Genomic DNA, 27,839 nt, shown 5'->3' with positions numbered 1-27,839 from the left:
TACTGATGGGGGAAATAGACAACTTTGATAAATCTCTACCAATGTAGCAGCAGCACAGGAGCTCAAACGGTGCTCTATTTAAACAGGGGACAAGGGAACCCGTTTCTTGCGATCAATGAGGGTCCCAGAAGTGTTACCCCCAGTGATGAGACACTTATCACTTGTCCTGTGGATAAGTGTGATGTGTGTTGATTTTGAGATAAACCTTTAATCAGATGATACTATAGCTAATGAGTTGTTGAAACCATAGAGAGTAGTGTGCTTCATCCATGCATACCCCAAAACCATACCACACCACCCACAATGTGTGAACCCAATCATATGACTAATCAACAAAAAAATTTCTCCATAATTTGAACCAGTATACAGAAGTGTTTTTTTTTTGTTTTGTTTTTTAGATTTTTCATTATTGTTTTTTCATATATTTATCTAAGCCTAGAGCAGGAATATGGTAAAGGCCTGTAGCAACCAGCATGTTTTTTTCTGTGAAAGTGCCATCTCTCAATGGCAGCAGAAAATGTAGATGTATATATTTTATTGTGCAGGGCACACCAGGAACCCCTTGTAAACCTCTCTAGTCATTTCCGAAATGCCGCAGCCAGACTCATCTTCCTCTTCAGCCATTACACCAGTGTCTCTCCCCTTTGTCAATCCCTGGTCACCTATTCAGTCCGGAATTCAATACAAAATCCCCACTCTCACCCACAAAGCTCCCACAGTGCTGTTCCTCCCTACATCTCCTCCCTCATCTCTGTCTACCATCCTACACTTTCTCTCTGCTCTGCTAATGATCTAATACTAACATCTTCTAAAATCTGAACCTCTCAATCCCCTCACCAACACTTTGATTGTGCTGCCCCAGTTCTCTGAAATAAAATACCATGAACCCATAGACATCCACATTTTAAACATACTTTAAAAAGTACCTGTCACCAAATAAACTTTTCTAAACTAACTCAAGCTATGTTCCCTAATTAGTCCTAACACCCCTCCAGCCCTAAAAAAAAAAAAAAAAATATTCAGAGCTTTAAAAAGCTGTGTATCTTACCTTTCCCAGCAGGAGAAAGTGGGCGTTTACCAGCAGGCATGACATCACTGAAGCCTGCTGGGGGACCACTTCTGTCCTCACATGGTTGTAGTGCTGTTATGAATAGAAGACCTCAGGCTCTGTGCATGTTTCAGTCTGTGTTGCTATCAGTGAGGCTCTCCTGCAAGTTTAAGTCTGTGCAGCTTTCTGTGAGAATCTGTGGAGCTTTCACTTTCTGCGCAGATGTCAATCAAGCTCTGTGCAGAAAAAACATTTCCTGAGTTTGGACTCCAGCCAGGCTGGGAGGAGACCAAACTGACTGTATTAATTATGGCAGAGAACAGAACAGAACCACCTAGTGGGCGTTTTTTAAACATATTTATGTTACATTTTAAACATATTTATGTTGACAATTTTAAAAGCAAGTGAAGTGTCAGGAACACTATATTAAAAGTTTTATTTGGTGACAGGTACTCTTTAAAGATACATCTCTTCGTAGGCCTATAACATTCCGTAACTGGTCTTCCCTACTACCATTCAGCAGCGTCCCCTATTCTCTATGCACTGGTTCACCCACCTTAATGTCATTTATCTTATTTATAAAACTTGTCCGGACCCCTGAATATACAGAGCATTTGCTACCTTTTGTCTCAACCCTTATCTCTTATGGACTGTAAGCTCTTGCGTGCAGGGTCCTCAATCCTGTTTGAATAATCAGTGTATATTATTGTAATGTCTATTATTATCCATATCTGTACCCTCAAAATTGTAAAGTGCTGCATAATTTGTTATAATTATTATTATTTGTACATTACTGGATATTTCAGTTCTGCAGTAATCTATATCTGTAATAATGTAAAATGTAAAACTCAATTTGTTCCCAGTAGGTCCTACACCCTGCTTTAGTCACTCACTATCATACCTACACTTTGACCTTATATAAGAAGCTGTTTAACCCCTGGGTACATCTGGGTGACTCTTTTTCATTCCTAAAAAAGCTTAATTATAAAAAAGCTACTACAACTAAAGCTACTACTACAAAGCAGCAGTGTTAAAGGGGTACTCCACCCCCGATACATCTTATCCCCTATTCAAAGGATAAGGGATAAGATGTCTGATTGTCGGGGTCCCTCCGTTGGGACCTCCGTGATCTCCTTGCAGCGTCCGGTGTTCTAAACAGTATGCTTAGAACAATGGATTCCAGCGGCGAGGGGTCGTGACTTTACACCACACGCCCTCGTGACGCACATCACTCCCCCTCCATTCATGTCTATGAGAGGTGTGACATCACGGAGATAGCATGGAGATCACAGAGATCGTGGGGGTCCCAGCGGTGGGACCTCCACGATCAGACATGTTATCCCCTATCCTTTGTATAGGGGATAAGATGTATAGGGGTGGAGTACCCCTTTAAGCTCCTATATACGTACCTCTATATACACATTCCAGACAGTGCACTAGAATTAAATATTATTATGATTGGAATGTAAATAAGTAATATTAAAATTTTATTCACAGGATAGGCACAAATTCTGTAGAATTTTAGCATCAATCCATACTAACTGAATACATTTCATCCTTTGCTTTATATCAGATAACATGACATTTCATGGTAGGAACTGTAAGATTCTATATTCTCTTGCTTTAGGGTAATTGCCTACAATTGATGGGGTCAGGTGCTTGTTGTAATTATCTGCGGTCACAGTTTGTTGATCCTCTTTTGTCGCTGCATGATAACCTTCTGTTTTAATTTAGGGCACAGTCTGCGGCCAGCCTTGCCCTGAGGGTCGCTATGGCAGAAACTGTACCCAGGAGTGCCAGTGTCACAATGGAGGTACATGTGACTCTGCTGCAGGTCAATGTCACTGCAGCCCTGGATACAATGGAGAACGGTGAGAAAAAGTTATTTGGAACAATATTTAGAACCATGGTATAGTGAGTCTATATATATATATATATATATATATATATATATAATTGATAAACTGACTTGTATGGTATTTTCTTTTATTCTGTAGCTATTTTGGGAGCTTTATTTATTTTAACATTTATAATAAAGCATTCCCCATTGTAAAGAATCTTTGCCTAAACTGCCAATGTTGTCTACCTGGGACTGCAGTTTAGTAATAGCTATATTTCTGCAGGTTACTAATCCTACTGAATCATATTTATAGCCATATTTTTTGAATGTGTTTAGATGCCAGGAAGAATGCCCTGTTGGGTTGTATGGAATGAACTGTGCTGAGACCTGCCAATGTCTTAATGGTGGAAAATGTTACCACATCAGTGGTGCTTGCCTCTGTGAGCCAGGTTATACCGGGAAACACTGTGAAAAGACACTATGCACAGAGGGCCTCTATGGGATGAAGTGTGATAAAAAGTGCCCGTGTCATGGAAAGAACACACAAAGGTAGCAGAAAAATTGCCTTCTTTTAGTTTTTTTTTAAAAACAATGGAAAAATTTGAGGTTTTATGCTAGACTTCTGCAGCTTACATTATAGTAGCCTGTCATGATAAATACCAGGTGGTATGCAACTCCACTAATGGCTTCTACCGTCTGAGCTCAAGATTTGAGCAAGGCTACAGTGTTCAATCTACAGATTTGGCACAAGTCCCATAGACTTGCATGGGACTTTTGCAAAATCGGTAGATTGAATGCTGTAGTCTTCTGCAAGTCACAGGCTCAGGCAACAAGTTAAAGGGGTATTCTGGGTAAAAACATCTTATCCCCTATCCAAAGCATAGGGGATAAGATGTCTGATCGCGGGGGACCCCCGCAATCTCCCTGCAGCACCCGCATTCTATGCGGGGCTGCATCTCTAGTTTCGGAAACCTCCTGGTTCCCGGTACTGGAGACGTGACGTAATGTCATGCCCCCTCCATTCATGTCTATGGGAGGGGGTGTGACGACCAGTGGCACGACCCCTGCGATCAGACATCTTATCCCCTATCCTTTGCAAAGGGTATAAGATGTTTATGCCCGGAATACCCCCAAATATCGTGCCACCCGGGCCATCACATGAGCTGCAATTTAAATATTGAGGCATCTATGTTACATTGGAACCAAGTGGTCTATTTTGAGCTGGGATACTAATGCTATAACCAGATGTGGCTTTCTATTTTCATCTGCATCTAATGCTCTAAAAGGTTTTATTGACATCGATATTACAAATGTAAAATGTAAATGGTTGATCACTTCCAATATCCTGACTTTGGATTTGAAATTCAAATGAAACAAGGGCAAAAGACAACACCCCCAAGTAAATTCAAGGCTTGATTTGTGGCATTTCCATCTCAGGCCCTCTTATCTATGACAATCTGATATTATCAATATGTTAAAATACTAGTAATAACCTCCTATGTAGAATAGACTGATAAAAAAAGATTTAGAGATTTTGAATTGTTTATTGAATTTAAGATTGTTTGATTGAATAATCTGTACAGCATATTTAAGGCACACAAATCTTACTTTCCACAAACATGAGGGTTCAAAAAGAAGATATCTTCATTTTGAAGGCCCTTTAAACGGGTACTCTGGTGGAAACCTTTGTTTGTTTGTTTTTTAAATCAACTGGTGCCAGAAAGTTAAACAGATTTGTAAATTACTTCCATTAAAAAATCTTAATCCTTCCAGTACTTATTAGCTGCTGAATACTACAGAGGAAATTATTTTCTTTTTGGAACATAGAGCTCTCTGCTGACATCACGAGCACAGTGCTCTCTGCTGACATCTCTGTCCATTTTAGAAACTGTCCAGAGCAGCATATGTTTGCTATGGGGATTTTCTTCTACTCTGGACAGTTCTTAAAATGGACAGAGATGTCAGCAGAGAGCACTGTGCTCATGATGTCAGCAGAGAGCTCTGTATTCCAAAAAGAAAAGGATTTCCTCTGTAGTATTCAGCAGCTAATAAGTACTGGAAGGATTAAGATTTTTTTATAGAAGAAATTTACAAATCTGTGTAACTTTCTGGTGCCAGTTGATTTACCCCAGTTGACGAACCCTTTAAGGTGGTTATCCAGGATTATAAAAAAAACTGTGCTGATTTCTTCAAAAAACAGCACCACATCTGTCTGTGGGTTATTTGTGATACTGCAGCTCATTTCCACTGAAGTGAATAGAGCCAGATTGTAATACCACACACAACCTGAGGACAGGCGTGGTGCTGTTTTTTTCTATTTTGGTTGAAGTCCATTAACATTAGTGTCAGTATTAATGGTTGGATAAACAGTGTGTCCTACCCCAATCATTGAGGTGCCTCCTATAAGTTAAAGGGATGGCCAGTAAAAGCAGTTTGTGTAATTGGGAGTTTATGATTCTGAGAAGGATTACAGTAAAGGTGAAAGGCTTCACTTCCTATAATGAAGTGGAGTCACATAAGTTTATTTAACATACAGTGTATTCAGCATTTCCTGGATTTTATTGGTCTGTAGAAGAAGAAAACGGCATAATCAACATCCCCATTAGTGAAAGCAATCTCATCTATTGACTTTAGATGCCCTGATTCATCAGTGTTAAGACCATAGTTAATGCTTTGCTGGCTTATCTTAGCTATGAATGATATTGACTACTCATTGCAGACACATACCCCCAAGCAGACCTGGCTCTTACCCAGTCTGAAAAGAACGGGATGGCTGGTCATTACTCATGCTAAACCAAACTTATCGCAAAGCCAGCTTATTCTGTTTGGTTATTCCCTCTCTCTGTGTCCCAAGATGACATAAAAATTCAGGGAAATGGCTTGAAAAGAGATTTTTCTTCCTCCCAATTTGGTTAATTTTGAACCAAAATAGTAACATTGTATTATTAAACATTTTTTACGACATGGTACAGTATACAGTATATTCTGAAAAGCCCATTGAAATTATATACAGTGTGTTTCTTGGCTCTATTAAATTATATATAAAATTATATTTACATATTGTTGTAGACAATGATTCTTACAAATAATTAAATGGTGTGAAAAGTGGATATATACGATAGATCGATGATAACAAAAAACTAATAATTGGGCCTTGCTATATAATAGACACCCTGACACACATTTAGACTTATCCTTTAAGTGAAAATGTGTCTTAGATGAGTAAAATTATTCTACTTTATTGTTACTTTTAGATCAAATATGATCTGAAGCTCCCTCAGAGCATGTGTTATAAATAGTCATCGTCCAAAATAGTAATACCACATTTCTCTATTGAGTTTAACATACAGGATAGGGGATAGGTGTCTGATCGCAGGGGGTCTGATCACGGGGACCACCATGATCTCTTGAACGGGACATGCTGCAGATGGCACGCACTCCATTCATTTCACTGGGAGCACTGAAGACGCCTGAGTACAGCACTTGGGTCTCTTTGGCGCTCCCATAGAGAATGAATGGAGTGCATGATGTCTGCAGCACTCATGTTCCTTTCTGAGAACTGGATCTTATTCAGGATATTGCAAAGGATCCCAGTGGTCAGAACTCCTGCGATCAGACACTTATCCCCTATCTTGTGGATAAAGGATAAGTTGTTTTTTCCCGGACCACCCCTTTAATTACTAGTTTTTCAAAGTAAAGAAAGTAGAATAAATGATTTCCCCAGTCCTATTTGGTGTAGGTAACTACACAATGATGGAGCCTAGATATTACAATCACACTTTATGGACCACACCTTTCATGCATCGAAAGACCATACCACTTGATATTTATAGTATCAGTTTCCTGCTTTATTTTTACAACTGTAGCCCCCCAAAACAAAAAATACCAAGGGAATTACAAACTAGAATGATTGATTCAATAATTTGTGATATATTTCCAGAGGGAGTAAGCACCCCCTTGTTTTAACCCCTTAAGGACTCAGCCCATTTGGGCCTTAACTCCTTAACGACACAGGACGTATATTTACGTCCTCCGCCGGCTCCCGCAGGGTCATGCGGTGTACCCGTGTCATATCAGGTCGGGTCGGTCCCGGCTATCAACGGCCGGGACCCGCGGCTAATACAGGACATCACCGATCGCGGTGATGCCCTGTATTAACCCTTCAGATGCGGCGATCAAAGCTGACCGCCGCGTCTGAAGTGAAAGTATCCCGGCTGCTCAGTCGGGCTGTTCAGGACCGCCGCGGTGAAATCGCGGCGTCCCAAACAGCTTACAGGACACCGGGAGGGCCCTTACCTGCCTCCTCGGTGTCCGATCGAATAATGACTGCTCTGTGCCTGAGATCCAGGCAGGAGCAGTCAAGCACCGATAACACTGATCACAGGCGTGTTAATACACGCCAGTGATCAGCATGAGAGATCAGTGTGTGCAGTGTTATAGGTCCCTATGTTAATAAAGGTCATTTAACCCCTTCCCTAATAAAAGTTTGAATCAACCCCCTTTTCCCATAAAAAAATAAAACAGTGTAAATAAAAAAAAAATAAACATACGTGGTATCGCCGCGTGCGTAAATGTCCGAACTATAAAAATATATAATTAATTAAACCGCACGGTCAATGTCGTACGCGCAAAAAAAATTCTAAAGTCCAAAAAAGCTTATTTTTGGTTACTTTTTATACCATTTAAAAATGAGTAAAAAGTGATCAAAAAGTCTGATCAAAACAAAAATCATACCGATAAAAACTTCAGATCACGGCGCAAAAAATGCGTCCTCATACCGCCCTGTACGTGGAAAAGTAAAAAAGTTATAGGGGTCAGAAGATGACATTTTTAAACGTATACATTTTCCTGCATGTAGTTATGATTTTTTCCAGAAGTGCGACAAAATCAAACCTATATAAGTAGGGTATCATTTTAACCGTATGGACCTACAGAATAATGATAAGGTGTAATTTTTACCGAAATATGCACTGCGTAGAAACGGAAGCCCCCAAAAGTTACAAAATGGCGTTTTTTCTTCGATTTTGTTGCACAATGATTTTTTTTTCCGTTTCGCCGTGAATTTTTGGGTAAAATGACTAATGTCCCTGCAAAGTAGAATTGGCGACGCAAAAAATAAGCCATAATATGGATTTTTAGGTGGAAAATTGAAAGGGTTATAATTTTTAAAAGGTAAGGAGGAAAAAACGAAAGTGCAAAAACTGAAAAACTCAAACGCTGTGTGTGGGCTTCCGTGTTCAGGGCCGCCTCTCGTGATGCAGGGCAGCGGAGTACCCCTTTAAGGACAATTACATTTTTATGTTTTCGTTTTTTCCTCCTCGCCTTCAAAAAAATCATAACTCTTTTATATTTTGATCCACAGACTTGCATGAGGGCTTGTTTTTTGCACAACCAGTTAGCCGCTGTAATGCCATCACTCACTTTACCATAAAATGTATGGCGCAACCAAAAAAATACTATTTGTGTGGGGAAATTAAAAAGAAAACCGCAATTTTGCAAATTTTGGAAGGTTTCATTTTCACGTTGTACAATTTACGGTAAAAATGACGTGTTCTTTATTCTTTGGGTCAATACGATTAAAATGATACCCATGATAGCATACTTTTCTATTACTGTTGGGCTTTAAAAAAAAAATCGCACACTTTTTACCTAATTAGTACATTTAAAATCCCCCTATTTTGAAGACCTATAACTTTTTCATTTTTCCGTATAAGCGGCGGTATGAGGGCTCATTTTTTGCGCCGTGATCTGTACTTTTTATTGATACCATATTTGCTTATATAAAACTTTTAATACATTTTTTATACATTTTTTGGGGAATAAAATTTTATTAAAAAAAGCAGCTATTTTGGACTTTTTTTTTTTTTAAGTTCACGCCGTTCACTGTACAATATCATTAACATTTTATTTTAATAGTTCAGATATTTACGGGTGTGGCGATACCAAATATGTATTTAACATATGTTTTTTTTTTTACACTTTTTAGGGGTGAAATAGGGAAAATGGGACAATTTAAGTTTTTATTGGGGTTTTTCACATTTTTTTAAACTTTTTTTATTTTTACACTTTAATAGTCCCCATAGGGGACTATTTATAGCAATCATTTGATTGCCAATACTGTACAGTGGTATGCATAGGACATAGCACTGATCAGTATTATCGGTCATCTTTTGCTCTGGTCTGCTCGATCTCAGACCAGAGCAGAAGACCCGTGGAAGGCAGCGGAGGAAGGTGAGGGGTCCTCCGTCTGCCGTTCTGGATGATCGGATTGCCGCGGCAGTGCTGCGGGCGATCCAATCATCCATTTTAGTGACCGCGATACTGCAGATGCCGTGATCTGTATTGATCACGGCATCTGAGGGGTTAATGGTTCCCCCTCCCATAGACTTGCATAGTGGGGGTGGGGCGTGATGTCACACGGGGGCGGAGTCGTGACATCACGATACTCCGGCCCCGTGGTTGGCACCCGGCAGTTTGTGAGCTGGCAGCCCGGCGGGCAGCTCAAAGAGGTGGGTGCCGAATGCAAGATTGCGGGGGTCCCCAGTATTGGAAGGTATTGGAAGGATTAAGACTTTTAAATAGAAGTAATTTACAAATCTGTTTAACTTTCTGCCACCAGTTGATTCAAAAAAATTTTTTCCAGTGGAGTATCCCTTTAAATTGTATATTTATCCATTTTAAAGCCATGTTCACACAATGTATTTTTGCTATATTCTTGGGCCAGAAAACATTGTTTTTACTGCTCAAAAACACAATTGAGTTCTACCTAGTAAACTCACTAGTAAAACATGCATTGATTTTATGGCAGTAATACCTTCAGCTGTAAAATTAATTCACATCCTTTTTTTTCAGGCCTTTTTACATAGCTATGAACTGCTTACATATGGTCAGATTTTTTACAACTTAAAATACAGTACCAGCTATAAGCATTGTGTAAACATGGCCTGAACCTCATTTGCCTGAGTGTATCCAAGTTAGCTTGTAACTTATGCACATCCTCCATAGACTGCACTGTACTACAAAGCTTGATATAACCTACAAAACAGCCCTAATAATCCCATACTCTATATAATTAAAAAATAAGTTAAATAAAAGTTGACCCAGTGCTGAACCTTGGGGTACACCACTTATAACCAGGGTACACTCTAAGTGGGAATAGTTGACTACAGCTCTCTTGGTTCTTTTTTTGAGCCTTTATTTAAAGGGGTTATCTGGCCATAGACATCTTATCCCCTATCCAAAGGATAGAGGATAAGATGTCTGATCGCGGAGGGCCCACCGCTGGGACCCCTTGTAATCTCCATCCAGCACCCGGCATTCTGTGCTGGGCTGCTGCTCTAGTCATAGAAACCTCTGACTGGAGGGGGCATGGCGTGATGTCACAAGGGGGCATTGCGTGAAGTCATGTCTCCAGTCCCAGAAACTCAGAGGATTCCGAGACTAGAGCGAGAGCCCGGCACAGGATGCCGGGTGCTCCTCGGAGATTGATAGGGGTCTCAGTGGTGGGACCCACGATCAGACATCATATAGGGGATAAGTTGCCTATGGCCTATAAATTGCCTATTACCCCTTTAATTACGCTTTTAAAATTTCCAAAGACTAAAACTACCCCCTCCAATTAGAATTTTTAAATACTCTTTTTGTTGTTTATTGCCCTTTTAATAGTAAGTGTGAGCTGTTAGTCATTTATACACGTTGTTACTTATAGGAATAACTTTTTCCATACAAAAAGCCAAAGTGGTTTTAAAGTTCTAACACTTAGGATCCAGCTGCTCCAAGTTTATGTCCTAAAGTGCTGGCCTCAACCTGGGAACATATGCCATTTTAAAATAAAGCAGCAAAGTTCCTTTAGTGTTCCTGTGAAGGTGTTCCCAAGCCTGCATTTTCAACTCTGCCCCATTGCTCTATGCCCCTGGCTTGATCGACTATGAACCTGTGCTGTAAACACTGACCTGTTTGCTTGTCTCTGACCATGCACATATGCTGCCAGCCCAAGGCTTTGGCCAGTACCCAGACCTGTCTCGGCCTTCCTCCTCTATACTTGGCACTGGTGCCTCTTAGCCTGCTGGGCCAGCCACCACTTTTACCAACCAGGACCACTAACAGGAGGGTGAACACCATGGGACCACTTTGATAAAGCCCTCTGAAGTGGCCAAAAGCCAAACCAGTTAGGTGGCATGGGGAGTTCACACCCATTGCCTCTTAAACTATGCAGCTAACTTTTTTGTCTTTTTACAGCTAACAAATTACCTTATAAGTGATTTTGGAGGGATTGTATAGATTTTTGTTCAATGTTTACCTCCCTTGGTACCTCCACTCACAAGGTTTCTAAATCTTTGTAAGGCTAGGTTTCCACACAGGTTTTTTCTGGCATACTTTGGAATAATGCAACTGCAGTTTGAGTCAAAGCCAGAAGTGTATTTTTAAAAGGAATTAGAAATATCAAGGAAGGACTTCTACTTCTCCTTCCTTATGGATCCACTTCTGACTTTGGCTCAAAAACTGCAGTGGCAGTATTCCAAAGTATGCCAGAAAAAACCAAGTGGAAACTTAACCTAATGTTCACTCCCTATTTCATCTTCACACTTGCTTTCATACCACTTCTACCATACGTGGGAGGAGGCTAGCTATGTCTTGGCAACACCAAATGCAACAGTGCATTCCATTTTGCTAAAAGTTTTCTAGTAGAGCTGATCTCCCGCCTTTTTTTTAGAATGGGTGTGGCGAGATGCAGATTCATGTTGTGCAGTTGTGTTGCCTATACCAGCAAGTACAGCACATTAGTACTTTGGGCAGAATGGTGGCTTAGTGGTTAGCACTGTTGACTTTCAGTACTGGGGTACTGAGTTCATATCCTACTGGAGCAGCATCTCCATTGAGTTTGTATGCTTGCCCTGTGTTTTTGCATGGGATTCGACCAGGTACTACAGATTGATCCCACGCCTTAAAAAACAGACTGAAATTAGATTGTGAGCCCCAATGGAAACAGGTCCAATCTGATATTCTCTGTATAGTGCTGCTAAATATGTCGGTATTACTTAAATCAATGAAATAGAAATGGACTTTTGCACAAAACCCTGGACTCTCTTGTAGGGTTGCCTTTGCAACCTGAGCATTCAACATGGACCTTCATCCTTCCACGTCCCATCTGAAGGTTTGGCAAGAGAACAGCTTTAGAGGTGCACTTTAATAGACTTCTGGTATTTGTGAACAGACACCATAACCTGCTGTCCAATAGAGTTTCGAGAAAGTGATTTCTTGATATTCTGTAGACACACTTGCCTTTGCTGTCATTTTTTAACACATAGATCGCCTTATCCAGTGCCCCCACACGCAGTCTTCTTTTCCACCCACCAATATATGTGACCCCTGTCTATCAGAATATCCTATGATTGCATTACCAAGAGCGTAAGTATTCTATACTATAGACTGTGTCCGTTTGTAACGTTAGGATAAAATAAGAACCCACGCTGTAAGCAGAATTGTGGAAAAAAGACAGTGTAACAGTTTCTCATTTTTGCTAATAACATAAAAAAAAGCAGATTTCGATACAGACACTTCCGCTAATCCTTCTGTTGAAATCTACATACAAGACATATAAGTAGTTGTAGTTGCACAATGTTAAAATTCTGTTTGCTTGTGTCTGTATTATGCAAGATCTGTTATATTAGGAATATTGCAAAACTGACTATTGATGCCTATGATTTAGGGCAGATGAAAAAAAGTCTTATTTTGGGAGGCAATGGCTGTCTACTTCTATAAATCATATAGTTCAGTTTTTATTGCTTTACCCCCCATTCAGCTTGTTAATTCCACAGACGCCCAGAGGAGGCTGACAGTCTGAGGATACTCATAAAACAATCTTAACATTGACAAGATATTTGATTTGGTTCTTAGACCTGCCCTTGTAGTGAGCAGGAGGACTCTACCAGAAAAAGTGCCACAAGTGTCCTATTGTACTGCTCATGCTAACATGCTTCTTATTACACAGCTGACTATGTCAGTTTGTTATGTAGCAGCAGCTGCCATTAACTGTATGTTCAATGGTACTGCTGTTTCAGGTAGAGACAGATGGTCTTCTAGTCAGGTACTGCTATATAGCTGGAGCCTGTAAAGGCAATTTGTTTCCTTGCCATGTGCTCAACAGAATATCTAAAAAAAAAAAAATCTGTGCACATAAAAAAGTCTACAAATAAATTCTCATGAATGATCTCATTGAATGATCACAAGAACTAGTGGAACCAGATTGTGCTGACTGCAAATGTATTAAAATATTTAACTTGTGGCATAATAGATAACATATTATGCAAGTCCATTGGATGACCATGGTCACATGCCTATTGGTGGCGTACCACCCACATAAATGAGACAATCACTATAGCCTTATAAAAAAAAAATTTACCTCAGTACCCCAATAATGTCAGCCAAAGTGCCACCATATAGAAGTTTATTGGTCACAGTAGTTAAAGGGGTACTCTGCCCCTAGACATCTCATCCCCTATCTGCAGGGGTCCCGCCGCTGGGTACCCCCACGATTTCCCTGCTTCATTTAGTGCGTCGGGTGCAACGCCGGAGGCTCGTGACATCACGGCTGTGCCCCGCTTGTGACATCACGGCCACACACCCTCTATGCAAGTGTATGGCCGTCACGCCCCCTCCCATAGACTTGCATTGAGGGGGCATGGCTGTGACGTCACGAGCGGGGCATGACCGTGATGTCAGGAGCCTCCGCCCCACAACCAATCATCTGGATAGGGGATAAGATGTCTAGTGGCAGAGTACCCCTTTAAAGTTAGGAAACACTACTTACTGGCCGTGCCATAGGTCTACTCTTCTTTTGGGAGACTCTAACATTTGTGTAGAAGAGCTATGGATGCCAATATCTCTCCTCTATGATCTTAATATAGTCATGGCCGTAAATGTTGGCACCAATAAAATTTTTCTAGAAAATGAAGTATTTCTCACAGAAAAGGATTGCAGTAATACATGTTTTGCTATACACATGTTTATTCCCTTTGTGTGTATTGAAACTAAACCAAAAAAGGGAGGGAAAAAAGCTAATTGGACATAATGTCACACCAAACTCCAAAAATGGGCTGCACAAAATTATTGGCACCCTTAACTTAATATTTGGTTGGAAAAAATACCTGAAATTAGTCGCTTCCTATAACCATCAATAAGCTTCTTACACTTCTCAGTCGGACTGTTGGACCAACCTTCCTTTGCAAACTACTCCAGGTCTCTCTTATTGGAAGGGTGCCTTTTCCCAACAGCAATTTTAAGATCTCTCCACAGGTGTTCAAAGGCATTTAGGTCTGGACTCAATGCTGGCAACTTCAGAACTTTCTAGCACTTTGTTGCCATCCATTTCTGGGTGCTTTTTGACGTATGTTTGGGGTCATTGTCCTGCTTGAAGACCCAAGATCTCAGACGCAAACCCAGCTTTCTGACACTGGGCTGTAGAGTGAGACCCAAAATCCATTGGTAATCCTCAGATTTCATGATGCACAGATTCAAGGCACCCAGTGCAAGAGGCAACAAACAACCCCAAAACATCATTTAACCTCCACCATAGTTCACTGTAGGTAGTGTGTTCTTTTCTTTGTAGGCCTCATTCCATTTTCGGTAAACAGTAGAATGATGTGCTTTACCAAAAAGCTCTATCTTGGTCTCATCTATCCACAATCCGTTTTCCCAAAATGATTTTGGTTTAGTCAAGGTCATTTTAGCAAAATGTAGTCTTGCTTTTTTATTTTTCTGTGTCAGCAGTGGGGTCCTCCTGGGTCTCCTGCCATAGTGTTTTATTTAATTTAAATGTCGACGGATAGTTTGCCTTGACACAATATTTTTGGAACTTGTTTGGGGCTGCTTATCCACCATCCGGACTATCCTGCATTGACACCCTTCATCAATTTTTTTCTTACGTCCACGCCCAGGGAGATTAGATACAGTGCCATGGGTTGCAAATTTCTTGATAATGCTGTGCACTGTGGACAAAGGCATATCTAGATTTCTGGAGATGGACTTTTTACCTTGAGATTGTTGATATTTTTCCACAATTTTGGTTCTCAAGTCCTCAGACAGTTCCCTTCTCCTCTTTCTGTTGTCCATGCTTAGTGTGGCACACACAATGCAAAGACTAGGTGAACTTCTCTCCTTTTTATCTGCTTTCAGGTGTGATTTTTATATTGCCCAAACCTGTTACTTGCCCCAGGTGAGTTTAAAGGAGCATCACATCGCTTGAAATAATCTTATTTATCCACCATTTTGAAAGGGTGCCAATAATTTTGTCCAGACCATTTTTGAAGTTTGGTGTGACAATATGTCCAATTAGCTTTTTTCCTTCCTTTTTTGGTTTGGTTCCAATACACACAAAGGGAATAAACATGTGTATAGCAAAACATGTGTTACTGCAATCCTTTTCTGTGAGAAATACTTCATTTTCTTGATAAATTTCAGGGGTGCCAACATTTACGGCCATAACTGTATACTTTTGTCAAGGTTTAGGATTTTGTTTGTACACAGAACCTCTGGTCTGAGTAATTTTAAAGAAAACCCAGGCTACACATGCATTTTCTCAGTGTTAAAGCCAAAACAATGGCCAGCCTGAGAAGTTATAATGGGCCCATATCAAAAACAATATCAAAATTCACATTTTATTTATTTTAATTTTTTTTATTCTATTTATAGGGGTGACTTAAAGTGCAATCATGCTCCGGCGGCAGATTATCCGTTTATTTTCCCGGCAACTTCGAAGTCCGAGACTACAGCAACCAAGATACGTTTTGCCTGAAGTGTCATAGACATACATGAGACTTTTGACAAATCTGTTTCCTTATCTTCTGTAGTCCTGGGCAAGTTTTGCTCTACAAAGCTAAAATTTCTCTTGCCACCAGAACGTGATTGTTACGTAGTTACGCTTTAATGAAATGTAGAAATAAACACAAAATGAAATATAAAAATAATACTTTCAATAACAAACATTCCGAAAATTAATTGTAAATAGTATTTTGTTATGTTTTGTGTCTGTTCTATTAACACAGAATAAAATAAAGGTAAAAAGTTAATTGTCATCAGAAATATCTCATTTCAACACTTTTGTCCTAAAACAACGTTGGGGAAAAGTGGGATAAATTCTGTGCTTGGTGTCATATTCAACCTAAGAATCATTTGTTGACTCGTCTCTTTCATCCTATCCTCTCAGCTGTCATCCTATGTCTGGAGAATGTTCCTGTAAGCCTGGCTGGTCTGGACTCTACTGCAATGAGACTTGTTCTCCCCGCTTCTATGGCGAATCCTGTCAGCAGATCTGCAGCTGCCAAAATGGGGCAGACTGTGATAGCGTGACTGGGAAATGCATCTGTGCTCCGGGTTTTACGGTAAATCAAGCTTAAGCTACTCTATTTCCTGCTCTTGTATGTTTTAGGAGAGTGAAACCGGAATTCTGAGAGATGTAAATGACTCTAAGGTATTACTTATGAGATGCATAAGGCATTGCACCAAAATAATTCATAATGGAGAACCACGGTTTAGCTCTTATAGAGACAGATGCTTTACCAGTGCACTGTGCACAATTCTTTTAATCTGGCATCTAAGGTCATGTTCATATTGCCAAATCAGGAAGCAGGATAATACTGACAGACATTCCGCACATTTACTTAATTCGGAGGCACTAGTATTTTTTAAATATATTGCAACCATTGGGTCCATTCAGTTTTAGGGGAGGGTCACACATGCCATATTTTTCTGCATATTTTCTGCAGCTGATTGCGCTACCTATTGACTTCAACAGGTAGGAAAATGCACAGCACCAAATATGCAGCTAAATACGGCACGTGGGACCCTGCCCTAAATCTGCTGAAGGTAGACAGAGGCTGAGCGAGGCACAGAAATGTGGCAGCTACCTCTAGCCCTCATACCGAGGGCTGGGTTCACAGTTACACTGCTCAGTACTGCTGTAAAATGTTCTCCATGCCTCTGCTGAGGGTGGGCTGCAGTGACATAGGGAACAGGATATCTTCTCTGTGTATGCTATGTATGGGAGACATCAATGCAGCTAGTCTCCACAAACTCTGGAGTTAGCATTACTGCTAGTCCTCATGTACATATATATATATACCTGACAGCTTATTCTGAAAACTCACCAGAAAGTACACTGAAACTGTAACAGTCTGTTCTTGAACTTTTATATTGGTCAAACTCAAAAGAGAAAAAAATACATTTGCTGATTTTTTTTGTTCATGTGTTTAAAGCGCCACTGTCATGAAAAACATCTTTTGACATGTTACTCAGTTGTTGATTGCAGTGGGTCTCACTCCTGAGACCCACTGCAATCGTGAATTAGCAAGGGAAAAATTTGACAGTTTGGGAGCTACCTCATTGAGGTATTTGACCTTTTTCTGAATCAACACTGTAGGATTATAGGCTAAAATTCATAGACTTGTGTCTCACTGTAACTTTTCTATATTATTACGTAGATGGCTTATTTCTTCTGAGATTACAGTCTGTGTTGTAATCTTAAACTTTTGTGATGTGAATGGAGCTACAGATGGTGTTTCCCCTTGCATGGTGTCTTAGACCCAAATAGAAAATCACCTAGTCCCTACAATTTTATCTTTATGGAAACATAACTTACAGTAAGGCCACTGTGTGTAAAAAATAAGGCTACACAGTATGTCTTTCACTATATGAAACCAGATTGTACAAGGGACATGGAAAATTAACCTTTAAGTGGTTTTATGTCTAGGTTTGTGTTAATAGTCTTTTAACAACTCTGCGTGTCATGAAATGATGTTGTTAATAATCTCATAAAATCTTGCTGTTCTAGGGCACAGATTGCTCAATAGCTTGTCCAGCTGGCAAATATGGGAGTAACTGCTCTTCTGTATGTATGTGTAAGAATAATGCTGTGTGCTCCTCAGTAGATGGCTCTTGCACTTGTAAAGCAGGTAGGACTGTTTAATATTTTGTAATATTGAAAATAAATATTCAAAATGTTGATTCATCAAACCTGAACATCACTTCTTCATAGCTTAAAACATACATAACGCATTTCCAAGGATTTCTCAAGTACAAAGCCCATTACTTACAGTCTTGTTCTTCTTTGTCTTGACTTTGTCTTTTCCGGCTCCCTCATAAACATGCCTGGAACATAAGATTGGAAATTTAGTAGATTTTTTACTTTTTAATGGAGGAAGTTCATACAAATATGTGAGGAATATACTGTATAAACACCATGTACAACTGTGGCTAGTTGGGATATAGGACTACAGGGGATTTCATCAGTACAGATAGTCACAAGTAGTAATATAGAGGTTGCCCAGGCATTATGTATGTCTTTATGTTCTTTAGAGTATATTTAGATATATTGATATTGTAATAATTGCCGTTGTTTTTAGAAACACAGATTGTTTTTTCCCTTTTAGGTTGGTATGGTGTGGACTGCTCTATTAATTGCCCCCGAGGATCCTGGGGTTTGGGCTGTAATTTTACTTGCCAATGTCAGAACGGAGGAGCCTGTAATGCATTGACTGGAACATGTACCTGTCCCCCTGGCTGGAGGGGGGTGAACTGTGAACTTCCGTGCCAGGTAAAAAATACAGTGTACTTTTAGAATATGACCAACATATACCTTTTCTCTTACAAATGGCTCTAATGCAGCACAGGATTTAGCAGTGCCAATAATCAATAAACATCTATATTTCTCCTCATCACAATAATTAAGTCAGTATTGATGCGTCCTCTGGAGATTGAGTTATGAAAAGTGTCTTAAGAGCTTAACTGCCAAAATCTTGCTCGACACTATTTATAATATTTTTTAAGAATCAGCAAGATTAGATGAAGGCAAAGAAATTACAGGATGGGGATATTTTAGAGACGGCACTGTGTTAACATTGGTCCCACTGATCTCCTGTGGTTAGGTTAAAACACAAAATTGCCACTAGAGTGACATATTTTAAATATCACAGAAGAGTCCAGTGTCCTTTAATATAATTGTTTATATTGTTGTATTTATTTGAAGGATGGCACCTATGGAATGAATTGCACTGAACGCTGTGACTGCAGTCATGCTGATGGTTGTCACCCAGCTACTGGGTACTGTCGTTGTTTAGCAGGGTGGGCAGGTAAGTTACATGCATGTAGAGACATCAAATTGTTGCTGAAACTAACTAGAAAAGATAAGTTCATTAAAGGAAGTCTACCTTCTGAAATATGGATGGCATAACTCATCCCCTTTCCCATACAGTGTCCCCAACAACATCTCTTTCATAGAAGTCAGTGAACTTTCCTACATTTCATAGGGGTCTGTAAACTTTCTTACCGAATAATGGGTGGAAGCTTGTAAAGTACTGATACGGTATATAAATAACGAACTCCTATAGTTCTAAAGATAGTTATGATCATACATAATAACGTAGAGATGCTGTTGGTTTTGGCTACATGGTATCAAACTAAAGACTCAGTGAGCTTGTGTCAACACATCTTTTTACAAGTAAAGTGATCATATCCCCTTGTGAAGACAGCTTTGAATCATTTTTATATATTTCAATAACTCTTGTTAGTCCAGATTGACATAGTCAGTCATACAGGCTTAGACCCTTTTAGTGGATGTTCAGACTTTGTCATATCTAAGTAGCACAAAGCTTTGCCCTGGCTTCTATGTAATGCTGATAAATAGGTGCTTCATGTTTATTCAGAGTCCCTAAAGAATATATAATTGTCATAAAAAAAATTACTAATACAAATTCCAAACTTTGTAGTCAACACGATAGAACCAATATCAGGCCAAAATCTGAATATTCCAACAAGAATGGGGTGCATGCCTGTTTAAAACATCCTGTAATCAAAACAACTAAAATGAGACCCCACAAAACAACACACTACTGCTAGAGGGGTACAGTGTAGGGACCCCTCTACCAAAACATTCTCACTCCTTTATTGGGGTGTCTTGCTAATTGCCTATAATTTCCACCTGTTGTCTGTTCCATTTGCACAACAGCATGTGAAATTGATTGTCAATCAGTGTTGCTTCCTGAGTGGACAGTGTGATTTCACAGAAGTGTGATTGACTTGGAGTTATATTGTGTTGTTTAAGTGTTTCCTTTATTTTTTTGAGCAGTGCACTTTGTATTATACTTAGATTAGACATATTTAACCATTTTCTGTAAAAAATGAACCACTTGCAGCCTTCTTAAATTGACTTTCTATGGTTGATCTTACTAACAGCTTGTAGGATTATTGTGTTCGCTGGTGTCACATCCAAAATACCCACACTACTGGCCTGCCAGGAAAGAAGAAATAAATGACAATAAAATACAGTGGAAGATGGGAATATTTCCTTTGTTGAGCAGAGGGTTCACATTACGGTCTGTTGGATTGAAGCTTTATTAGAGCTGCGGGTGGAGAGGGAATGTTGATTATACAGGACAGTAACAATGGTGCAGCAAGCATAAAGACATGAGCACTTCTCAACAACTGGCCGGAGTTTTACCATGAGCCTCCAGTTATTGCCTAGCAACTTGTGCAGACCATCAAAGACCTCTTTGTCCAGAGCCCTGGCGAAAAAAAAAAAAAAACATTCCTCTACAAATCTCCTTATCGACATCAAAATAGCCCAAAATCTGTCAGAAAACCAGTTTTTCTTTAGAAGCCACACTTTCAGCCGCACAATAAACATATTGTAGATAATATGCAAGGCGTCCAGTCTCCTTCACACTGTACAAGTCATTTTGTATGCATGATATAAGATGTTTCACACACTGTCTGCCAAGTTTCTATAACTTATAGAAGGTGAATATTTGTCAACTTTCCTTTTATACAAAAGCACAAATCATCTATTCACTTGTCAGGCGGCTTGGATTGTTAAAGTGGAGCAGACGCAATTAGATTTGAGACACTTGCTGGCAAGTAATCTGCACAGAGAACTCACAGCAGAACATGTTACTCCTCCTAGAAAACCTCTTTTTACTTCTTGCTCCTCCTAAAATGTAACATCTATTAAAGCAGGTCTAAGCCATCATTAGGGGCTCTTGTTTAAGATTAATTCTTGGCCAGAGATTATTGGCTCGGTCAAGGATTTTCTTCTGTTTAATCTTATAACACAAGGGGTGGGGGGGAAGTTTAACAAAAACAGGTTACTATGAATGAGCTTCTTAGTGCTGCGTTTTGTATCGGTCAAGTGACGTGATTTCCTTTGTGGCCTCTATCATTTGTTATAGGATTAATAGTAATCTGCTCAGGGATCATTAGAAATGAACCCCCTGGCTAGTTCTTGACATAAGAATTAATATTTAGCAAAAACAGAGAGTTTTTATAGTTGGTGTAAATGTCACTGTTGTAAAAGTTGGACACAACATAATATTTATGTTACCAACTCCTACAATAAAGCCCATGTAAACCGCAGAGTATGTTGGTTTGTAATATTAAAAGGGGTACTCCACTGGCTACTGTTGAGAACTAAATGTTCCGGACATGGTTTTAGCGCTATGGGTGTCACCACACCCCTCGTGACATCATGGCCAAGCCCCCTCAATGCAAGTCAATGGAAGGGGGCGTGATGGCCATCACGCCCCCTCCCATGGACTTGCATAGAAGGGGGATGGCCATGAAGTCACAAGGGGCATGGGCGACCCCTGCTGCATGAAAACAGCCAACCCCTGCAGTGCGAAAACAGCATTCAGAACATTTAGTTCCGAACGCTGTCCAGTCGAGTACCCCTTTAAGACTAAATACTCCAAAAAAAGGCACTCTTCAACAAAAAAGTATATGAAATATACATATACATATATATATATATATATATATATATATATGTAATAAAAAAATTATAAATGAATAGTAATTTTCATAATAATAATAATAATATAATAAATAATCTGAAAATTCCCAAAAAACTGCAAGCAAAAGCACAAGACATGCTAAAAAATGGGTGCAGCCATTCCTGGGGGCAAGCACAAAAGGCATAGACAATTGAACACTTAGACATAGTAAAAATAGAGCACAATGCATGATAACATGCGCATCATATGCCTAGACGTAAAAGCAGGCGAAAAAAAGAAACAAAGTAGCCCTTGCTTCATTTAGTGCTATGGGACTGATGGAGATAGTGCTCTGCTATTGCTGTCAGTCCTGTGGCCTACTGCCTCATTCACAAGAGCCACTAAGGGACTTCCATTCTTGATACTGCTGGTGGTCTTGGCGTCAGACAACCATCAATTACATATTTATCACCTATCCCATGGACAGGTAATAAATGCAATAAGTCATATTATGTCATATCCTAAGTCAATGTATTTTAATACTTCATTAAATTCTTATTTTTGTTCTTTCAAATTATGTCACATGATCTAGGGATAGTTTGAAACTTAGGGCTCTGATTAAAAAAAAAATCTGTACCAAAACCTCAAAAGTATCACTTGCCCTATGGATAGTAGTAATGTCTTTGTTGCCACTGAACCTACAGATAGAACCATCAAACTTTCTGGTGAATCAAACTAATGTGACAACGCTATTATATCTATTTGTTTGCCTTGATCATTAGTTTAAGCAATATTAGATTGCTATTGTTTACAGTACAACTCTACTGTTTGATCCAGGATAGTAATAAAAAGCCTCAAAAATAGCAACAAAAAGGAATCTGAAGGCTGCACATATCATCTTCATTAGTATTACCTTAACACCATGAAATGCATATTCTTTGATAAGTATATTCTATTACCTGGGTGTTATTATTTTATCAGGTATGCACTGTGATAGTGTCTGTCGAGGAGGACACTGGGGACCAAACTGCTCGAAGTCTTGTAACTGCATGAATGGGGCCTCCTGCTCACCGGATGAGGGAATCTGTGAATGTGCACCAGGATACAGAGGGACTACATGTCAAAGGAGTAAGTATATCCAGCGCTTTTTATATGTGTTCTTACGGCATTTGCTACTGCAAAATTGACTTCATCACTTATATTCACTCTTCGTGCTTTATCTGTCTGCAGTTTGTTCTCCTGGATTTTTTGGGCATCGTTGTAGCCAAGCTTGTCCGCAATGCGTCCATAGCAATGGTCCCTGCCACCATGTGACAGGCATGTGTGACTGCTTAGCTGGATTCATGGGCTCCCTGTGCAATGAAGGTAAAGGCTTTTCACGTTTTGTGGTTGTGTCGGGTGTTTTAGAGTTCAGTATGGGAAATTAAAGAAGTGGTGGGCAGCAATATAGAGAATGTCCCTCTGGCAGACATTTTCATTAAACAACTAAACTCTTGTACTTTTTTTTCCCCCATAAGTTTGTCCCAGCGGCCGCTATGGAAAGAATTGTGCTGGTATTTGTACATGCACCAACAATGGGACTTGTAACCCCATCGATGGATCTTGTCAATGTTACCCAGGGTGGATTGGCAGCGATTGCTCTCAGCGTAAGTTATTTGTTTAAGGGAGCAACTTTATTTTTTGTGTTGCCATGTTGTATTTATGCTTGTAAATGTATTTTCCAAGAGAGTTTAGATCATCAGAACACAATGTTTGTCCTATGTTGCTTTGGTTACAGGCCAAAACATCATTAAACTAATGTTATCCCAGAAAAATGTAGAATCGGTGAGACAGCCATCAGATTCAATAATGAATTATGAGCAATTAGCAGGGAGCGGGAAACTAGGACACCAAAGTCTTAGCTAATTCTTTACATTTAACACATGTCAAGCTTCTGTTGAGGCCACAGAACAAGTAGAAGATGCTCACATACTCATCAGTAAGACTTCTTCTCACAAGGAAGGAAGCCAACATGAGCTAAAAAAAAGTTATGACGCCCACTTCATAGTAGGAACTAAAAGTGCAGACAATGGACACTCTGTAAAATGATTCAATTCATGCAGAAAAGAGGAAATATTTTAGTCTCCAATAATGGCTTTGGCATTAAAGGACATGACATGAAATGTAACACAGACATGCCAAGTGTCCATGGGCTTAAAATGGTACATAAAAACAAGATATATGACAACATTTTAAAATTTGCATTTTATTTAGTATTTATATATTTTAATGAAAATAAAGAATATGCATGGGTTAATCTAGTCATTTTTATCTATGCCATAGCATGTTTTATGGCCTGCACCATTTTATATTTCTATGACCAATGTCTGAAAATAATAAAGTTATAGTTGCTTTTAGTGGACTGCCACTGGTGGATAACTAATGGCCGCACCATTGAGCAGACCAGGGAGCAGAAAGCTGTTAACTATATGTTCATTATGGTCCCGGAACGCATCCAGTTAAAATGTTGGAGAGCTGAAGGGTTGGCTCTTTTTAGCTGTGTACAATTGTCACGATGCCGGCTGGCAGGTAGTGGATCCTCTGTGCCAGAGAGGGATTGGCGTGGACCGTGCTAGAGGATCGGTTCTAAGTCACTACTGGTTTTCACCAGAGCCCGCCGCAAAGCGGGATGGTCTTGCTGCGGCGGTAGTGACCAGGTCGTATCCCCTAGCAACGGCTCAACCTCTCTGGCTGCTGAAGATAGGCGCGGTACAAGGGAGTAGACAGAAGCAAGGTCGGACGTAGCAGAAGGTCGGGGCAGGCAGCAAGGATCGTAGTCAGGGGCAACGGCAGAAGGTCTGGAATCACAGGCAAGGAACACACAAGGAACGCTTTCACTGGCACTAGGGCAACAAGATCCGGCGAGGGAGTGAAGGGGAAGTGAGGTGATATAGGGAAGTGCACAGGTGTAAACACTAATTGGAACCACTGCACCAATCAGCGGTGCAGTGGCCCTTTAAATCGCAAAGACCCGGCGCGCGCGCGCCCTAGGGAGCGGGGCCGCGCGCGCCGGGACAGAACTGACGGGGAGCGAGTAAGGTACGGGAGCCGGGGTGCGCATCGCGAGCGGGCGCTACCCGCATCGCGAATCGCATCCCGGCCGGAGGTAGTAACGCAGCGCCCCGGGTCCGTGGAACCGACCGGGGCGCTGCAGTGAGGGAAGTGTAGCGAGCGCTCCGGGGAGGAGCGGGGACCCGGAGCGTTCGGCGTAACAGTACCCCCCCCCTTGGGTCTCCCCCTCTTCTTGGGGCCTGAGAACCTGAGGATCAGACTTTTGTCCAGGATATTGTCCTCAGGTTCCCAGGACCTCTCTTCTGGACCACAACCCTCCCAATCCACTAAAAAAAAAGTTCTTCCCCTGACCTTTTTAGAGGCCAAAATCTCTTTGACAGAGAAGATGTCCGAGGAGCCGGAAACAGGAGTGGGAGGAACAGATTTAGGAGAAAAACGGTTGAGGATGAGAGGTTTAAGAAGAGAGACGTGAAAGGCATTAGGGATACGAAGAGAAGGAGGAAGAAGAAGTTTGTAAGAGACAGGATTAATTTGACACAAAACTTTAAAAGGACCAAGATAGCGTGGTCCCAACTTATAGCTCGGGACACGGAAACGGACATATTTAGCGGAGAGCCATACCTTGTCTCCAGGGGAAAAAATGGGAGGAGCTCTTCTTTTCTTATCTGCGAATCTCTTCATGCGAGAAGAAGCCTGTAAGAGAGAATTTTGGGTCTCTTTCCATATGGTGGAAAGATCACGAGAAATTTCATCCACAGCGGGCAGACCAGAGGGCAAGGGGGTAGGGAGGGGGGGAAGAGGGTGACGGCCGTACACCACGAAAAACGGAGATTTGGAGGAAGATTCAGAGATTCTGAAATTATACGAGAATTCGGCCCAAGGTAGAAGATCTGCCCAGTCATCCTGGCGGGAGGAAACAAAATGTCGTAAATAGTCACCCAAGATCTGGTTAATTCTCTCTACTTGTCCATTGGATTGAGGATGGTATGCAGAAGAAAAATTTAATTTAATCTTGAGTTGTTTACAGAGAGCCCTCCAGAATTTAGACACAAATTGGACGCCTCTATCCGAGACGATCTGTGTAGGCAACCCGTGAAGACGAAAAATGTGTACAAAAAATTGTTTAGCCAACTGAGGCGCTGAAGGAAGACCAGGAAGAGGGATGAAATGTGCCATTTTGGAGAATCGATCAACGACCACCCAAATAACAGTGTTGCCATGGGATGGGGGTAAGTCAGTAATAAAATCCATACCAATCAGAGACCAAGGTTGTTCGGGGACAGGTAGAGGATGAAGAAAACCAGCGGGCTTCTGGCGAGGAGTCTTATCCCGGGCACAGATAGTGCAGGCTCGCACAAAGTCCACCACATCAGTCTCTAGAGTCGGCCACCAATAGAAGCGAGAGATGAGTTGCACAGATTTCTTGATGCCCGCATGACCTGCGAGATGGGAGGAGTGACCCCATTTGAGGATCCCAAGGCGTTGGCGTGGAGAAACAAAGGTCTTTCCTGGAGGAGTTTGCCTGATGGAGGCTGGAGAAGTGGAAATCAGGCAGTCAGGAGGAATGATGTGTTGAGGAGAGAGTTCAATTTCAGAGGCATCTGAGGAACGAGAGAGAGCATCGGCCCTAATGTTTTTATCAGCAGGCCGAAAGTGAATTTCAAAATTAAATCGGGCAAAGAACAGAGACCACCTGGCCTGACGAGGATTCAGCCGTTGGGCAGACTGGAGGTAGGAGAGGTTCTTGTGATCGGTGTAAATAATAACTGGAAATCTTGATCCCTCCAGCAGATGCCTCCATTCCTCAAGTGCTAATTTAATGGCTAGAAGCTCTCGATCCCCGATGGAGTAGTTCCTCTCCGCCGGAGAGAAGGTCCTGGAAAAAAAACCACAAGTAACAGCATGCCCGGAAGAGTTTTTTTGTAGAAGGACAGCTCCAGCTCCCACTGAGGAGGCATCAACCTCCAATAGGAAGGGTTTAGATGGGTCAGGTCTGGAGAGCACGGGAGCCGAAGAAAAGGCAGACTTGAGTCGTTTAAAGGCGTCTTCCGCTTGAGGAGGCCAGGACTTGGGATCGGCATTTTTTTTTGTTAAAGCCACAATAGGAGCCACAATGGTAGAAAAATGTGGAATAAATTGCCTGTAATAATTGGCGAACCCCAAAAAACGTTGGATGGCACGGAGTCCGGAGGGGCGTGGCCAATCTAAGACGGCAGAGAGTTTATCTGGGTCCATTTGTAGTCCCTGGCCAGAGACCAAGTATCCTAGAAAAGGAAGAGATTGGCATTCAAACAGACATTTCTCTATTTTGGCATAGAGTTGATTATCACGAAGTCTCTGAAGAACCATACGGACATGCTGGCGGTGTTCTTCTAGATTGGCAGAAAAAATCAGGATATCGTCCAGATATACAACAACACAGGAGTATAGTAGATCACGAAAAATTTCATTAACAAAGTCTTGGAAGACGGCAGGGGCGTTGCATAGACCAAAGGGCATGACCAGATACTCAAAGTGTCCATCTCTGGTGTTAAATGCCGTTTTCCATTCATCCCCCTCTCTGATGCGGATGAGATTATAAGCACCTCTTAAGTCCAGTTTGGTAAAAATATGGGCACCTTGGAGACGATCAAAGAGTTCAGAGATGAGGGGTAGGGGGTAGCGGTTCTTAACCGTGATTTTATTAAGACCGCGGTAGTCAATGCAAGGACGTAGAGAGCCATCTTTTTTGGACACAAAGAAAAATCCGGCTCCGGCAGGAGAGGAGGATTTACGGATAAAGCCCTTTTTTAAATTTTCTTGGACGTATTCAGACATGGCAAGAGTCTCTGGGACGGACAGAGGATAGATTCTGCCCCGGGGTGGAGTAGTGCCCGGGAGGAGGTCAATGGGACAATCATAAGGCCTGTGAGGAGGTAGGGTCTCAGCTTGTTTTTTGCAAAAAACGTCCGCAAAGTCCATATAGGCCTTAGGGAGACCGGTTACATGAGGAAGCACAGGGACACGGCAAGGTTTACTGGGAACCGGTTTTAAGCAGTCCTTGGAACAAGAGGGCCCCCAACTCTTGATCTCCCCAGTGGACCAATCCAGGATTGGGGAATGGAGTTGAAGCCAGGGAAGTCCAAGAAGGATTTCAGAAGTG

General features: G+C 41.0%; 1 protein-coding gene across 2 annotated transcripts in view; it reads left to right on the top strand.

Moving 5' to 3' along the window:
• Positions 1–27,839, top strand: part of MEGF10 (multiple EGF like domains 10) — a 128,063-nt gene that overhangs the window by 77,583 nt on the left and 22,641 nt on the right. For both annotated transcript variants that reach the window (XM_056537299.1, XM_056537300.1), the window contains exons 8-16: positions 2,783–2,919; positions 3,225–3,437; positions 16,093–16,267; positions 17,716–17,836; positions 18,314–18,477; positions 18,910–19,012; positions 22,628–22,774; positions 22,877–23,011; positions 23,164–23,292. In XM_056537299.1, the coding sequence (XP_056393274.1) occupies positions 2,783–2,919; positions 3,225–3,437; positions 16,093–16,267; positions 17,716–17,836; positions 18,314–18,477; positions 18,910–19,012; positions 22,628–22,774; positions 22,877–23,011; positions 23,164–23,292 (1,324 nt within the window). The remainder of the gene's footprint in view (positions 1–2,782; positions 2,920–3,224; positions 3,438–16,092; positions 16,268–17,715; positions 17,837–18,313; positions 18,478–18,909; positions 19,013–22,627; positions 22,775–22,876; positions 23,012–23,163; positions 23,293–27,839) is intronic.

The sequence above is a fragment of the Hyla sarda genome, chromosome 1 (genome assembly GCF_029499605.1).
Source record: "Hyla sarda isolate aHylSar1 chromosome 1, aHylSar1.hap1, whole genome shotgun sequence".
Lineage (NCBI taxonomy): Eukaryota > Metazoa > Chordata > Amphibia > Anura > Hylidae > Hyla > Hyla sarda.
The sequence above is the reverse complement of the archived record's forward strand: the minus strand, read 5'-3'. Positions and strand labels throughout refer to the sequence as shown.